General features: G+C 36.5%; 1 protein-coding gene across 2 annotated transcripts in view; it reads right to left on the bottom strand.

Moving 5' to 3' along the window:
- The window catches only part of MIB1 (MIB E3 ubiquitin protein ligase 1), a 155300-nt gene that overhangs the window by 27463 nt on the left and 110887 nt on the right, over nucleotides 1-16950 (bottom strand). For both annotated transcript variants that reach the window (XM_049901937.1, XM_049901936.1), the window contains exons 13-16: nucleotides 14331-14463; nucleotides 6479-6565; nucleotides 4889-5050; nucleotides 962-1143 (exon numbers count right to left, since the gene is read on the bottom strand). In XM_049901937.1, the coding sequence (XP_049757894.1) occupies nucleotides 962-1143; nucleotides 4889-5050; nucleotides 6479-6565; nucleotides 14331-14463 (564 nt within the window). The remainder of the gene's footprint in view (nucleotides 1-961; nucleotides 1144-4888; nucleotides 5051-6478; nucleotides 6566-14330; nucleotides 14464-16950) is intronic.

Genomic DNA, 16950 nt, shown 5'->3' with positions numbered 1-16950 from the left:
TCCAACAGAGGGAAGAAGAAGAATAATACAAAAATCCTAACTAAAGACAGAATGAAGCATCATCAAAGTTCATAATACGAAATTTTGGAAAATATGATAGTTCACAGTTGCTATTTTGACATTTCTTTAAGTGTATCCTTAAGGAGAGTAAAATTCTATTAGAGAAAGACAGAACACATCTATTAACAGAGACGAGACACAGAAATACATTTATGTGACCAAGTACAGCTACAGAAAAGGGATACTGTATCTTGTTTCTTCCACAATATTCAGTAATTCATGAACATGCACAATACACAGAGCAGTTTCACCTTAGACTTGTTACAAGTTTATTATGTACTTACTTCACTGTAGTTTAACCTATACCACAGCTCTATGCATAGATTCCAAAGGGATGTCATTTCATCACTTCACATAAATTATAAGAATGGAAACCAAAACACAAGGGTAAAGGGAATACCGAAATGTTCACTGGCGAGAATCAGGTAGGAAGGGTAATAATAGTTGCTAAAGCAGTGTTTGGGTGAAAAAGTGATGAGATGTACTTTTTTGGCTATCTACAATATCTCATAATAAGACAATGAATAATGTCATCAATAATAATTAAATCACTGATATATTTAACTTTCAGAAAAGAGGACAAATGTGAAATGATCATCTTTGAAGACAACTCCATCAAGAACTGGTTCATTCATTCGTTCATACTAGAAGATCAGACTAATTTAGAACAGTTTCTTATGTTTTATTATGTATAAAGCACTATACTAAATAATGTGGAGCTCACAAAGCTAAATAAGAGACATGCTGCCTGCAGGAGAATTTTTAAGGAAGAAAGGGTCAATACAAAGATAGATGAAGAGCAAAGATGAGGACATTTTCAAGTAGTCAAGTCCTCCACTATGAAACCAAATACTACTTTATCTATAGAATATTAAGTTTTATGACAGTACAAAATACAAACCTGACTTTTTCTTTATGACATTTTGCCAGTGCTTTGCAGAGACTTGGATCAGGACAGAGATCAAGTGGTGACTGGCCCTTCTTATTCCGAATGCTAAGGTCAGCACCATTAGCTGCCAAAAAACAGGCAATAGATGCTGCACTCTTCTTCTCTGCCCCCTGGGTACCAAGCCCCATGATTAGCTGAAATAAAATGAAGAGTCATCATTTTCTTTTGAGAATCTGTTATCAGTTCTCACCATGCACAAAAATACATAGACAAATTCAGAAAGAAACCCATATACATAAGTCAACTGATTTTTGACAAAGGTACACAGGCAATTCAATGGGCGGTCTTTTCAACAAATGGTGGTGGAACAACTGAATATTCACAAGCAAAGAAAATGAATTAAGATGCATACTTTATGCTACATACAAAAATTAACTCAAAATGGATCACAGACCTGAATAAGACAGTGGAAACTTTTTAAGTTTCTAGTATAAAATACAGGAGAAAACCTTAGTGACCTTGGTTTGGCGAAGATTTCTTAACAGGACACAAAAGGCATAAACGAGAAAAGAACACACTGATGAATTAGACTTGATAAAAATTTAGAACTTCTGCTTTTCCAAAGACACTGTTAAAAGAATGAAAAGACAAATCATGGATCTGGGGGAAAATATGTGATTATCATATATCTGATAAAAACTTACATCCAGATTATACAAAGAGCTCTCAAAACTCGAAGAAAAAAAAACAGCTGAACAAAATAAAGTGCAAAAGATGAAGAGACACTTCATCGAAAAATATATCACCTGTCACTAGGAAAATGCAAATTAAAACGACAAGATACCACTAATACCCATTTAAATGGTGTAACGAATTGAATTGTGTCCCCCTAAAAGATAGGTTGAAGTCCTAACCCCCAACACCTCTGAGAATTACCTTGTTTGGAAATGCGGTCTTTGAAGATGTTATCGGATAACGTGAGGTCATAATGGAATAAGGTGCGTCCTAGTCCAGTATAAGTGGTATCCTCTATAAAAGAGGAGAAGAGACACAGGGACAGAGACACAGAGGGAAGAATGCCATATGACATTGTGGCTACAAGTCAAGGAATGCTGGGCCCTACCAGAAGCTGGGAGAGATGAGGAAGGATCTTCCCTTAGAGCACGGCCCTGCCAATATCCTTATTTTGGATCCACAGCCTCCAGAATAATGAGACAATAAAATTCTGTTCTTATAAGATTTGTTACTGCAGCCCCTAGGAAGCGAACACTAATGGCTGAAGCTAAAAAGGCTCTTTGGTGAGGATGTGCAGCAACTGGAACTCATACACACTACTCACAGAATGTAAATGTACAACTGCTTTGGAAAACTGTTCGGCAGATTTTTTTAAAGTTTAAAAATACACCTACCAGACATCAGCGGAAACGGCAGGGTCAGATTCTCCAAATATCTGTAACTCTATAAAAGCAATGAGAGCACTGCCAAAATGGTCAAAATCAATTTTTTTCAAAACTCTGGAAATTAATTGTTCGGGAAAAGTACCCCAAACCAAAACCAAACCCATTGCCATTGAGTTGATTCCAACTCCTAGCTGCCCTACAGGACAGGGTACAACTGACCCATAAAGATTTCCAAGGCTGTTAATCTTTTACAGAGTGGCTGATGGATTTCAGCTGCCGACCTTTCAGTTAGCAGCCGGCTGCTTAACCACTGCACCACCAGGCATCATTTCGTGCATGCCCAAGAAAACCAAACCCATTGCCAGACAATAGATTCTGACTCATAGCGACCCAGACTGTAAAAATGCCCAAGGCAGGCCTGGGATGATCCTACCCTCACACCTGTAACTAATCTTGAGGCTCTGCATAAGCAGGAAGTAAAGGCTAATCTGCCTGCCTGAGTGTTGAAGGCATACTCTAACACTCAAACACAGCACCTCGGAAAATGCTAAAAGATTTAATGTTACAAAGCATTTTACGAGATCTTTGTCTAATCATTAGCTGAACGCTAAGCTAACCAAGCCAACTTCAATGGCCACACAATGCAAAGAATACAGACTTTACAAAATTAGTTTAGAAAATCACCAAACGAAAAGCAGCAGCAGCAACAACAATAAACAGCAAAAAATAAAACCTGGGAAGTGGGGCCTGAATTTCAGGGGCTGTCACACTATGTAAAATGGCTGCTTTCTTAACAAAAAAAAAAAAAAAATGAGACATGCAAAGAAACAAAGTATGGCCCATATACAGGAAAAAGGAAGTCAAAAGAAATTGTCTCTGAAGAAGCCTGGATGTTGAACTTTGTGGACAAAGGCTTTATATCAGCTACTTTAAATATGTTTAAAGAACTAAAGCAAAGTATGAGAACAATGTCCTGCCAAATAGAGAATGTCAAAAAAAAAAAAAAGGCAGAGAGCATTAACAAAGAAGCAAATGGAATTTCTGGAATTAAAAAGTAAAATAACAGAAATGAATGTTTCAGTAGAGGGGCTCAACGGTAGATTTGAGCAGACAGAACCATTAGTGAACTTGCAGATACGTCAACTCTGATTATTCAGTCTGAGGAACAGAAGAAAGAATAAAGAAAAATGAACAGAGACTCAGTGAATGCAGAGTGAGTGCTAATGGATATGGGATATGGGTTTCTTTTCAGGGTAATGAAAATGTTCTAGAATTACCCTGGTAAGAGTTCACAGTTCTGTGATTCTATTAAAAAAACCAATGGATTTTACACTTTAAAAGAATATATTTACGGTATGTGAACACTATATAGCAAAATAGGGTAACAATGAGGTCTGGGAACAAAACTAAGTCTACTACCACAGCTGTACATGATAGGTGTACTTTTATGGAGAATAGATAAGAGCAAGAATATCCAAGCAGACTCAGGAGAGTATGCTGAAATGGACAAGGGAGAAGATGTAGAGATGGTTCATGGGCAGAGTATAGCTTTAAACATGTGGCAAAATTGTTGGCTCTTGAGAAACAAGGAGAACCTGGTAAAAGAAATGAGCACCAAATTACAAGCAAAAAAAAAAAAGAACTTTAAGCAAGTTTAAGAAGCTACATCTCTGACAGAATCTCAACTATTAGTGACAGTCACAAATCAATGAAAAAGGTCTACATACAGGCAGTCCCCAGATTATGAATGAGTTCTGTTCCTAAATCCGTCTTTAAGTCAAATTTGTACATAAGTTGGAACAGTTAGGTATGGTTCCTATCTAACGTCAGTTAGTCAAATGTTTGTCTTTGTATATAGTATACCTTTCTATGCATAAAAAAATTAAAGAAACACTTCCAGATACGTTAAAACATCTTTAACATAGTAATACAGTAATAACGTTCTGATGTAAAGTAGCGCCCATGTGTTATTATGGAACGTTGTATGTGCCTCAAATTCTTAATGTAACAGGATTTACGGGGACTGGCTCATAACTACGGGTTGTAGGTAAACTGGATGGTGGTAACCCGGAGACTGCCTGTATTCTACAAAGCTAAAAAACTGTTGATCTTGTTTTTTCCCCCAGTCAGATATAAACAGCAATCAAATAAGTGCCTTAAAAATTCCAGCAATTAGCCTTGAAAATAAAGAATAAAAATTTGCAGGCTTAATAAAAAGAACCCCTTAAGAGAATGGTACTAGTTAAAAAAATATCAAATGAAACCTCAAACAGGCATTCAAATGAATCTCAGAAGTGGCAATCCACTTTAGAAACTGACATATATACAAAAAAATGATCTCGGGATGCTTTCCAAAATCATTTAAAATCATAATAAACATTAGTCAGTACTTAGTATTAACTAGCATTTAGTTCATAAACTAAATTTCTAAGTATGAGATTTTGATACAAGTTTATCTGATGCAAATTAGAGTAGCAGTAATATAAGATTTTGCATTAAAAGATGCTTCCACTGGTACTTAAATATTATCTTTGCTTACTGTGTTTTTGGATGGCTCCCAGGCAGCATCAACCTTTCCCACATCTTGCATATCTTGGAGCTGTCGAAGTTGAGACAAAGTGTGATGTCTGAGAGCTTCATGCAAAGGAGTATCCCCATCCTTATCCTGAATATCTAGTTTGGCACCTGCACGGACCAAAAGCTTAAACAGAGAGACATTTCATTTTGGTAAAGTATCTATGCCCATAAGAAATTACAACATATTACAAGATATTTACATTCAGAGCTCCAGATGCTTAATTCACCTACTCTAAGATCAAGATAAAAAACCAAACCTGTTGCCATCAAGTTGACTCCGACTCATAGCAACCCTATAGGACAGCACAGAACTGCCCCACAGGGTTTCCAAACAGTGGCTGATGGATTCGAACTGCTGACCTTTTGGTTAGCAGCTGTAGTTCTTAACCACTGCACCACTGGGACTTCAAGATCAAGATAACTAGGGGATATTTAGGAAATTTTTTCACCTTTTAATTTCAGACATATGAGTTGAGATATTTTAAGCCCTTCTACCAGGACCAAATTATAATATTCAATCTTCTATTATTAGTAACAAACAAGAATAATTATTGATTCCTTCTTTGGTCAATTTTCTCCAAATTATAGTCAGAAGGAAAAGTACAAGCACTATAGAGGATAAATGAAAATTTTTTAGAAGAAGGAATTTCAAGTACCAATATACGTGAATAGTGTTTGCTAAACACAACCTCTTGGATAAAATGGATAATCGATACATTTCAGTAGACAAAGTAAGGAGGAAATATAAGCATATTTGAGGCTTTGCTTATGGTGCTGTAACAATTCTCCTAATCCCTTCTACAAATGTTATCAAGGACTTTTAGAAAATCACCATACACAGAAGAAACCAGTATCTGCCTTAGCAAATGCCGTTTTTTTTCTTGTTCCGAAAAAGTTACACAAAATGTCACTCTACAGCAGTTATTTCCCAAATTTGAAAGTATATCAGAACCATCTGGAGGGCTTGTTCAATCACAGCCTGCTGGGTCACATCCCGAGACAGGCCTAGAGTGGAGCCAAAGAATTTGCTTCTCTACCAAGTTCCCAGGTGATGCTGACGCTGCTGGTTCAGGCTCTAAACTTTTTCAGAATCTTTCAGATGTTCTGTTTATATTCACAAGATTAGTAAAACCTAAGAACTAAACTTCAGCTTTTCCAGCATTTGAAGCAGCACATGTCCAGCCAAAGGTTTTAATTACAATTTACTCTCCACTACACAAATTAGGAAGAACCATACATACTCCTTAACAAATTAATTTATATGTAACTTTGAAATTTTCTGTTTTGATATTCTGAGAATTCACAAATCTCACAAAATGATAGACTTTGAATATCAGAGTTTTCCTGTTTTGCCCTATTAAAACTTAAAACCCTTTATCCTCCAACTGATGCAAAATATTAGCCTAAAATCATTATTTCTATATTTAACTATCCTTTTTTTGACAAATCTAGAACTGTATCATTTAAATTAGTATTTTCAAGAGGTGCTAAAAAGCTGTCTGCTTAAAATACAATTAATCGTAAGTTAAGATCCATGTTGACAAGTACTTACCCTAACAATCTGGGTGTGCTGGCGCTCAACAGCAAGGTGCAGGGCAGTTTGCTGGTTCACGTTCTGGATATCCAGGTTTGCGTTACCCTGAACAAGGAAAACAAATTTCACATAATTAAAATTTGACAACAGTAAACAACATTAAAGCCATAACTACTTGTATGGAATAAATAACCCTGGACACTGCTGACCACTTTGCCCTCCTTAAAGTTCTCCCCTGTCGGCTGCTGCAGTTACTCTCGTATGGTAATACTCGCTGGCAACACAGAAGAACTGGATGGGGCAGTAACCCTTCTGAAGGAGAACATTAAGTTAAAAAAAGTCTTTGTATTATGGTGATTCCACCTAAGACGACAAAAAGGACAAAGTACAGTACAAAGCTTAAAAACAGCTCCCTTTCAATTACCATGATAGGGCAATGGAGGTCATTGGCTCCTTTTAGCTGTAAATATTTCCTAAAAGTTATATTTATGAGTCTTCATATTGGATTTAGATTTACTTTAACAAGCTGGTACCCTGGAGCTCTGGTGGTACAGTGGTTAAGAGCCTGACTGCTAACCAAAAGGTTGGCTAGTTCGAATCCACCAGCTGCTCCTTGGAAACCCTATGGCAGTTCTACTCCGTCCCGTAGGGTCGCTATGAGTTGGAATCAACTTGATGGCAATTTTTTTTTTTTTTTAATGACCTAATAAGGTTGCTTTTTCTTGCTGCAGAACTAAGCTCCTCCTCATTCAGAGAAAAGAAACTATGCTTGCAGGTAAGAAGCAGCTATGCTTAATCAACACATAAAGATGCTTATTAAATGGAGTGCCTTAAAGTCCTACCCACGTCCTAGGATAGCCAGTGGACTATATGAGAGTAAGTGATGCCTAAAGATGGAGAGAAGGGACCGAGGAACAAAAGCACTAAACCTGGAGTCAGAGGACCTAAGTTCAAATACTAACTCTATCACTTATAAGCTGTGGGAACTTAAGCAAGTAACAAACCACTTTATGCCTATTTCCTCAGTTCCAAACGGCCAACAGTACAACCTATTTTACGAGGTCATTGTGAGGATTAAGACAGGTAACATGTAAAAATGCCTGCCACAATGCCTAGCATAATAAAAAATAAATAAAATAAAACAGCAACTGAAATTAAGCACAAGGTGCATAATTCAAAAGATAGACTTTACCGTTCTGTTTAGGTATTAGAACTATTCATGTCCTCTGATTCCAACTCTGATACCATCTGTGCCCTTGCCTGGGATATCACATAGAGCTGAAACTCCAGTAATGCTATGCCACATTCCAGAATATGAGTGTTTCATTTTGTTTTTATTATTTATAAATTCTTTGGGTGGGGTCATGAAGAACCTGATCTCAGTTTGTTTTATTATTATGTCTGTTCTCATATAAATGCAGAAAGTGGAAGATTTTCTTTTTATTTTTTCTGAACTTTCTGTCATTTTAGATTTTACTAAGTAGTATTCCAAGGAGTCAGAATCGACTCGATGGCAGCGGGTTTGGTTTTTGTTTTTTTTAGTATTCCAAGGAGCCCTGGTGGTGTAGTTAAGCGTTCAGCTGCTAACCAAAGGGTCGGCGGTTCGAACCCACCAGCCACTCCACAGGAGAAAGATGTGCAGACTGCTTCCATAAAGATTTACAGCCTCAGAAACCCTCTGGGGCAGTTCTACTCAGTCCTACAGGGTCTCTATGAATCGGCATCGACTAGACTGCAGTGGGATTTTGGAAGCAGCATTCCATTGCATGCATGTACCACTATTTGTTTATCTAGTTCTTCAGTTGATGAACACCAGGCTGACTTCCAGTTTGGGGAAGTAAATAAAGCTGTTAAAAACATTCAGTGCAAGTATTTACATGGAAATGTGTCTTCAGTTCTCTTGAGTACATACCTTAAAATGTGATTGTTCGGTTGTATAGTAAATACAACTCACTTTTTAAGAAATAGCCAAATGGTTTTTCAAAGTGACTGCTTTGAAAAACACCAGCAATTTATGTGAATTTCAACTGCCCCAGATTCTAACCAACACTGGATTCTGCTGTTCTTTTTAATTTTACCCATTCTAGTGGTGACTAAACCCGTTGCCATTGAGCTGATTCCATGAGTCAGAAAAGAACTATGCTCCATAGGGTTTTCTTTTTTTATAATATTTTATTGTGTTTTTGGTGAGCATTTACACAGCAAATTAGGTTCCCATTTAACAATTTTTACACAAGTAATTCAGTGACATTAATTATATTTTTCAAGGTGTGTCAATATTATTAATTCCATTTTTGTTGTCACATGAGTTTTTTTTCTAAATTTCATTTTGTTGTTGAGAATATAAACAGCAATGCATACACCAATCTAACAGTTTCTACATGTATAATTTAGTGACACTGATTACGTTCTTCAAGTTGTGTAACCATTTTCCCCCTCCTTTGTGTTGTTCCTCCCTCATTAACATAAACTCACTGCCCCTAAGGGTCCTACTTAATCTTTCGAGTTGCTGTTGTCAATTTGATCCCATATAGATAGTCCTGAAAAGAGCACAATGCTCAAGGTAGACATTTTTTTACTAGTTAAGCTAAACCACTGTTTGTTTTTAGGATGACTCCAGGGGATATTTTTGGTTTAAGGTGTAAAGGTTATGGCTGGGCAACAGTTTCCAGTCCCCTTGGCTCCAGAAAAAGAGCCATGAGAATTTAAAATTCTATTCCACATTTCCCCCTTTCGATGAGGATTCTTCTATGTAAACTTTGATCAAAATGTTCAGTAACGGTAGCTGGACACCATCCAGTTCTGGTCTCCTGGCAAAGGAGGCAGTTGTTCATGGAGGCAATTAGCCACACATTCCATATCCTCCTCCTATTCCTGACTCTCCTTCTTCCTCTGTTGCTCCAGGTGAATACAGACCAACTGTTCTGCCTTGGATGGCCACCTGTAAGCTTTTAAGAGCCCCGGCACTAAGAAATGAACTAGGAGATACAACAGAAGCACTAAACATGTTATTAGGCCAATAAACTGGGAAGTCCCATGAAACCATGACCCTAAACCTCCAAAACAAGTAACCAAGTCCCATGGGGTGTTTGCTTGTACATCAGCAGCCTCAGCAGTTTTCTTTTTTTGATAAAAATATTTATCACAGAACTTTTGCCAATTCAACTTTTTATAAGTGTACAGCTTGTTGACAGCAATTACAATAATCATCTGTGCAACCCTACCCTTAATCAATGTGATCTTCTTATCACCACTAATCCCTTTTACCCCTTTCCTATCATCCCTGATAACCAGAAATAGACTTTGGCCTCTGTATATTTGCCTTTTTTTGTCTTTTCACGTAAGTGAGCTCATACAATATTTGTCCTTTTTTGACTAGCTTATTTCACTTGGCATAATGTCTTCAAGCTCCATCCATACTGTAGCATGTATCAAGACTTCATTTCTCCTACTGAGTAGTATTCCATTGTATGTGTGTACCACATTTTGTTCATTCATCTGTTGATGGACATTAAGGTTGTTTCCTTTTGGCTATTGTAAACAGTGCTGCAATGAACACTGTTGTACACGTTTCTTTTTGAGTCTCTGCTTTCAAGTCTTTTGGGTATATACCTAGAAGTGAAATTGCTGGGTCATATGCTAGCTCTATTTTTAGTTTATTTTAGGAACTGCCACACTGCTTTCCACAATGGTTGTACCATTTTGCATTCCCACCAGCAATAGATAAGGGTTCCAATTTCTCCATATGTTCGTCAATATTTATTATTTTCTGGGGTTTTTCTTTGGTTTTGCTTTTATCTTAGTCACCCTAGTGGGAGTGAAATGGTATTTTGTTGTGGTTTTGATCTGCATCTCTCTGATGGCTAATGACACTGAGCATCTTTTCATGTGTTTGGTGGCCATGTGAATGTCCTCTTTGGTGAAATGTCTACTTAAGTCCTTTGTCCATTTTATGATTGGGTTGTCTTTTTGTTGTTAAGATGTTGAAGTTATACATATATTTTGGTTATTAGATTCTTGTCGGATATATGGTATCCGAAGATATTCACCCAGCCAGTAGCTTGTCTTTTACTTTTTTGGTAAACAAAAGTTTTGATGAACAAAACTTTTAAATTTTTATGAGGTCCCTTTTTTTTTTTTTTGGTCTGTTGCTGTTTGTGCTTGTTATTATATTAGATAATCCACTGTTGAAAGCTAGGCTTGACAGTGTTGCCTCTGCTTGCTCTTCTAAGAATTTCATGGTATTAGTTTGGACATTTATGTCCTCAATCCATTTTTAATGTTTTTTTGTGTATGGTGTGAGGCATGGATCCTGTTTCATTTTTCTACATGTGGAAATCCAATTTTCCCAGCACCATTTATTGAAGAGGCTCTCTTCTTTCCCCATTAAATGGACTTAGTATTAAATGGACTTAGTATACTTTTCAAAAATCAGTTGACAATAGATGTGTGGGTTTATTTCTGGACTCTCTATTCTATTCCATTGGTCTATGTGTCTATTGTTATACCAGTACCAGGCTGTTTTGATTACTGTAGCTGTATTTAAAAAAAAAACAAAAAACCCCACTGCCACCTAGTCAATTCCGACTCACAGCGACCCTACAGGACAGAGTAGAATTGCCCCAGAGTTTCCAAGGAACGCCTGGCAGATTCAAACTGCCGTTCTCTTGGTTAGCAGCCGTAGCACTTAACCACTACGCCACCAGGGTAGCTGTACAGTATGTTTTAAAATCAGGACATGTGAGTTTTCTTTCCTTTGTTCTTCTCTTTCAACATTGTTTTAGCTATTCAGGGCCTCTTGTCATTCCATGTAAAGTTGAGGACTGGTTTTTCTATTTCTGTAAAGAAAGCTGTTGGAATTTTGAGTGGAATTGGACTGAATCTATAAAACCACTTTGGGTAGTATTGACATCTTAACGAAATTAAGTCTTCCATTTTATGAACATGGAACATGCCTCCATTTAATTTTTCTTTAATCTCTTTCAGCAGTGTTTTATAGTTTTCATTGTATAAGTCCTTCACATCCCTGGTTAGAGTTATTCTAGGGATTTTATTCTCCCAGATGCTACTGTAAACAGAATTGTTTCCCTAATTTCCCTTTCAGATTTCTCATTGCTGGTGTGTAGAAATCCAACTGATTTTTGTTTGATCTTGTACCCTACAACTTTGCTAAATTCCTCTATTAGCTCTAGAAGTTTTCTGGTGGGCTCTTTCAGATATTCTATATATAAGATCATATCATCCATAAATAAAGGTAAGTTTACTTCCTCTTTTCCAAAATGGATACCTTTTTATTTATTTATTTTCTTATATTATTACTCTGGCTAGAACTTCTAATACTATTTTGAACAGAAGTGGTGAGAGCGGCCACCCTTGTCTTGTTCTTGATTTCAAGGGGAAAGCTCTCTGTCTTTCTCCATTAAGTATAATATTGGCTGTTGGCTTTTCATATATGCCTGAATCATATTGAGGAATTTCTATTCTATTCCAATCTTCTTTAGGGTTTTCATCAAGAACAGGGGTTGGATTTTATCAAATGCTTTTTCTGAATCCACAGAGATGACCATGTGGTTCTTTTCCTTGTTCTATCGATATAGTGTAATACGTTACCCGATTTTCTAATGTTGAACCATCCCTACATTCCTAGAATAAATCCCACTTGGTCACGGTGTATTACTCTTTTAATATGCTTCTGGATCTGTTTTTGAGTATTCTGTTTAGGATTTTTGCATCTAGATTTATAAGAGATATCGGCCTGTAGCTTTCTTTTCTTGTGGTGTCTTTGTCTGGTTTGGGTATCACGGTTAGGTTTGCTTCATAGAATGAATTATGGAATATTCCTTCCTTCTCTATCTTTTGGAATCCATAGGATTTTCAATGGCTGATTTTTTGGAGCCAGATCACCAGGTCTTTCTTCTGTGGTGCCATGGGGTGAACACAAAGTTCCAACCTTTTGGTCCATAGCCAATTGTGTTAACCACTTGGTGCACTCAGGGACTCCAATGGGTGATGAGTAGCATCCTACTGTGATTTTAATTTCCAAAATTTCTCTGATGACCAACAGTACTTATGTCTTTTTTGGCAACTGTATATCTCCTTTGGTAAAGTGTATGCGTAAATCTTTTGTATTTTTATAAGGGTTTTTATAGTGCTATTTGAGCTTTTATTATTGAGTTGTAGAAGTTCTTTATACATCCTGGACACCAGTCCTCTGTCAGGTATGTTTTATGAATATTCTTCTCTAGTGTGACTTTCCTATTTGTTTTATTAACAGTGTCTTTGATCAGCAGACACTTAAAATTCTGAAGTCAAATGAATTACTTTTTAAATTTAGTGATTATGGCTTTTTGCATCCTAAAAAGCTTTGTCCACTTCCAAGTCAGAGGATCGTCTCCCTATGTTTTCCTCTAAAAAGCTTTACTTAAGGTTTAAGCTTTTATGTTCAGGTCTTGACTCATTTTTTTTCCTTGCACATGGATACCCACTTGTTCTAGAACTATTTTTGAGAAACTACCCTTTTCCCATTAAATACTTTGGCACATTTATTAAAAATTAATTGACCATATATGTGTGGTTCTAGTTCTGCATTCTCTATTCTATTCCTTAGATTTATATGACCATCTATGCAGAAAATACTAAGGAATCTACAAAATGGTACTAGAACTAATAAGTAAATTTAAGCAAGGTCACAGGATACATAGTCAAGATACAAAAAAACCAACCAAACAAAAATTGTATTTGTATATACTCACAGTACACAATTGGAAACCGAAATTTAAAAACAATATGTAAACTAGCATGAAAACATATGAAATTTTCTTTATACATAAATCTAACAAAACAGGTACAAGAGCAACTCAACTCCCAGGAGGCTCTTTTGACTCCGAGGTTTACAAGAAATGCAGAAGATCTAGAATAGTAAAGTGATTCCAAGAAAGCTGGAGGATATACTCCAATCCTAGACTCACCGTAAGGCAGTAATAACCAAGCCAGTGTGCTCTGGCGTAAGTTATTTAGTTTTTAAATGAAAAGGAATTTATCATAACAATACTTCTAAGAGCAGTAATTTTAACAGTAAGGGGTTAAAACAGCAGAGGAAAAAAAGGTGGTTTAACTTTTGACCTTTTTCTCTTCTATGGTTTTTGGGGTGTCTATCTTACGATTTATCTTATAATTTAGTACTTAATTATATACAATGTACTATTTATTTACTATATTTTTCAGCTGTCTAATTTAACTAGACTATAAACCCCTTGCAATCAAAGATTACAGATAATTCTTGGTAACTATATGGTTATATGCTTTACTGAAGCATTTAAAAATTTTGCTGAATAAACTTCATAAAACTGCAATAAGCAAGATTCCAAAAAAATCTAATCTCATAAAAATGTGAGGTCCTCTTATTTCTGGGATGAATGAAATAACTAACACAAGCCAGTACTGCTGTCCAGCCAGGAATTAGAGGTGTCCAGCAGCAGTCATGAACCAAATCCCCAGATACTAGCTGCAATCTGGTGTCACGTGACAGCAATTGGCCACCCCAGCTTAAATATCAACACAGACAGTTCTTGGTCCTGTGACTGACTGATACTTACTTCTCTGACGGTGGCAGCTATTCTTGGAAATCCTTGCTGGCTGATGCCCGTTGTTAGCCCAATGCAGGAAGACTGTGCAGAGGGAATACCAGAGATTCAGGGATTCACACCCTCTCCCCCCAATTTAAGAACCAGTATTATGCAGCGATGGCATATGCATTATATCTGAACGTGCATCATCACAAGCTTTTACTGTAACCTACTAATAAGTAGTTGATGAAGGAATAAATGGCAATGGTCCAAAATTGTTAAAATTATTGAACTGTTTTTCTTACCTGATGTACTAACAGTTCAGCCACTTCTACATGGTTATTAAGGGCAGCCAGATGCAAGGCAGTATAACCATCATCTTTCTTCTCATCCACAATCCAAGGTCTTGGTAATTTAGAGAGTAAAACACGCATTGCACTGAAAGGCAAATTTATATTATTTTGATATTTATATAACTGGATACTTACACTATTTTCTTCATAAAGTATATTCAAAATAAAATCTTGAAATCACATAAAAATATTGTTCTTTAAAAAAAGCCAGGCCCTTAGAGACAAACAGAAAGTCAGTATTTCTAAATTTCCCAAATGTGCAACTTTTGACATTTTGAGAAGTAACTGAGCTATCACTATTTGGGGATTAGAACCAAGACAGAATGGGAATGCTACAAAGAGGAAACATGAAAAGAAAAAAAAAAAGAAGGAGAAACAAATATACCCTAATAAGGACACACTTTTGTGAAATCTCCCAGGTTCAAGTTGAATAGTGTCTACTAATGGAAGAGTTAATAAACAACTAGGTAACAAAAACAACAAAAAATAGTGATAATTATGACAAATTTTGTAGATGGCAGATTATCATAAAATGCAGAGTTAAAATCTGATATCTGCCATTAGTCATGTAAATTCAGTTTAGATCAAAACACACAAAATGGCAACTATTCTAACTTAATATTTAAGAATCAGTAACAAAATATTTCCAAAGCAAAAAAGCCAAAGTTATTCTAAAGACTATTGAAGATTTAAAAGTCTAAGTTTAAAAGAGCAGAAGAACTAATTATCAAGAAATGTTTATTCATCTCACTTTGGAGAGTGACGTCTGGGGTCTTAAACGCTAGCAAGTGGCCATCTAAGATGCATCAATTGGTCTCAACCCACCTGGAGCAAGGAAGAAAGAAGAACATCAAGGACAGAAGGTAATTATGAGCCCAAGAGACAGAAAGGGCCACATAAACCAGAGACTACATCAGCCTGAGACCAGAAGAACTAGATGGTGCCCAGCCACAACCTATGAATGCCCTGACAGGGAACTCAACAGAGAACCCCTGAGGGAGCAGGAGAACAGTGGGATGCAGACCCCAAATTCTCATAAAAAGACCAGACTGAATGGTCATACTGGGACTGGAGGGACCCTGGAGGCCATGGTCCCCAGACCTTGTGTTAGCCCAAGACAGGAACCATTCCCAAAGGTAACTCTTCAGACAGGGATTGGGCTGGAATAGGGGATAGAAAATGATACTGGTGAAGAATGAGGTTCTTAGATCAAGTGGACACACAAGACTATGTTGGCTTCTCCTGTCTGGAGAGGGGATGAGAGGCTGGAGGGGGCCAGAAGCTACTTGAATGGACACGAGGAGAGAGAGTGGCAGGAAGAACTCTGTTGTCTCATTGGAGGGAGAGCGGTTAGGAGTATATGGCAAGGTGTATGTAAATTTTTGTATGAGAGACTGACCTGGTTTATAAACTTTCACTTAAAGCACAATTAAAAAAAAAAAAAAAAGTTTCTTAATGAAAAAGCTAGAGCTCCCTTGTAAAGAAAGAGTAAAATTAGAAGCCACTTTTTTTTTTACCATACACCAGTAACTTTTCTTAACAGAAAGAGTTCATGTGGATAAGATCTTAACATAATTTGAAAAAAATTCCCTTAATATACTCTCCCCCAGAGAAACGCACATAAAATCTTTACTACAATTTTGAGGGAATCTGCAAACCCCTAAAGTTCACTCATGGACCTTATGTAAGGTTAAACCTCCCTACTTCAGTTCATTTTCAGTAACTATTAAGAATTCTAATCCTCCTCATTCAGTGGACTAAGATATAAGATATTATGGAAACTCTGATTCAGATTCTTGGGGAAAAGTATTGGTGCCACGTTATACTATTAAAGTTTGATTTGACAAAATCAGATTCTAATGCCATACTAATTTCCTATGCATCTGACCAAGTGAGAAATAAAATTTACAGGGGTGTTAGTTTTTTTTTTTTACAGTTCTGATGGAAGGTTTAGAAGATGCAAGTGTTTAATCGTATGAAAAAAAAAGCTGCATTAGAAGCAAAATGTAATCATTAAAATAATAAAAACCCTTGCAATTGATTTAAATGAAAATTGTGATCTAACTATGCTGAGACGAATGCTGGTAATAGATGGCGTTAACAGTTTTAAATCTTCACTTTCCGTAACATGAAACCAGAAAAGAATGTCTGTGTTGACAAATCAAGAAATTTCAGGATAAGCTGTAAGTCACTGGGGGAAGTAAGGAGAAGGGGTGAAGAGGGATGAAGCAGAATACAATTATCTCTCATTATAAGCTTTCCAGTACGATGTGACTTAACTGCTTATATATATTACTTTGATAATAAAAAATTAATTAAAAATTCAAAACACTCATATGTGGGCTTACTACATTAAAATCTTCTAATTTGCACCTTTACTCCTTTTAGTCAAGCTGTGTATATGTTACAGTAAGTTTTAATTTATAAAATGTGGCTCATGCTAACTTCGAGGTTTTTTTTTAAGTCACAGAATAGTATTCCTGAGAAGTAGGTTCTTATGGAATCCCACTTTCCAGTCTTTTACTCCAGTTTCTGAAGTCCAGTCTCATACTGGCAATAGCTCAAAGGAAGG

This window comes from Elephas maximus, chromosome 11 (assembly GCF_024166365.1).
Source record: "Elephas maximus indicus isolate mEleMax1 chromosome 11, mEleMax1 primary haplotype, whole genome shotgun sequence".
In the NCBI taxonomy this organism is placed as follows: Eukaryota; Metazoa; Chordata; class Mammalia; order Proboscidea; family Elephantidae; genus Elephas; species Elephas maximus.
The sequence above is the reverse complement of the archived record's forward strand: the minus strand, read 5'-3'. Positions and strand labels throughout refer to the sequence as shown.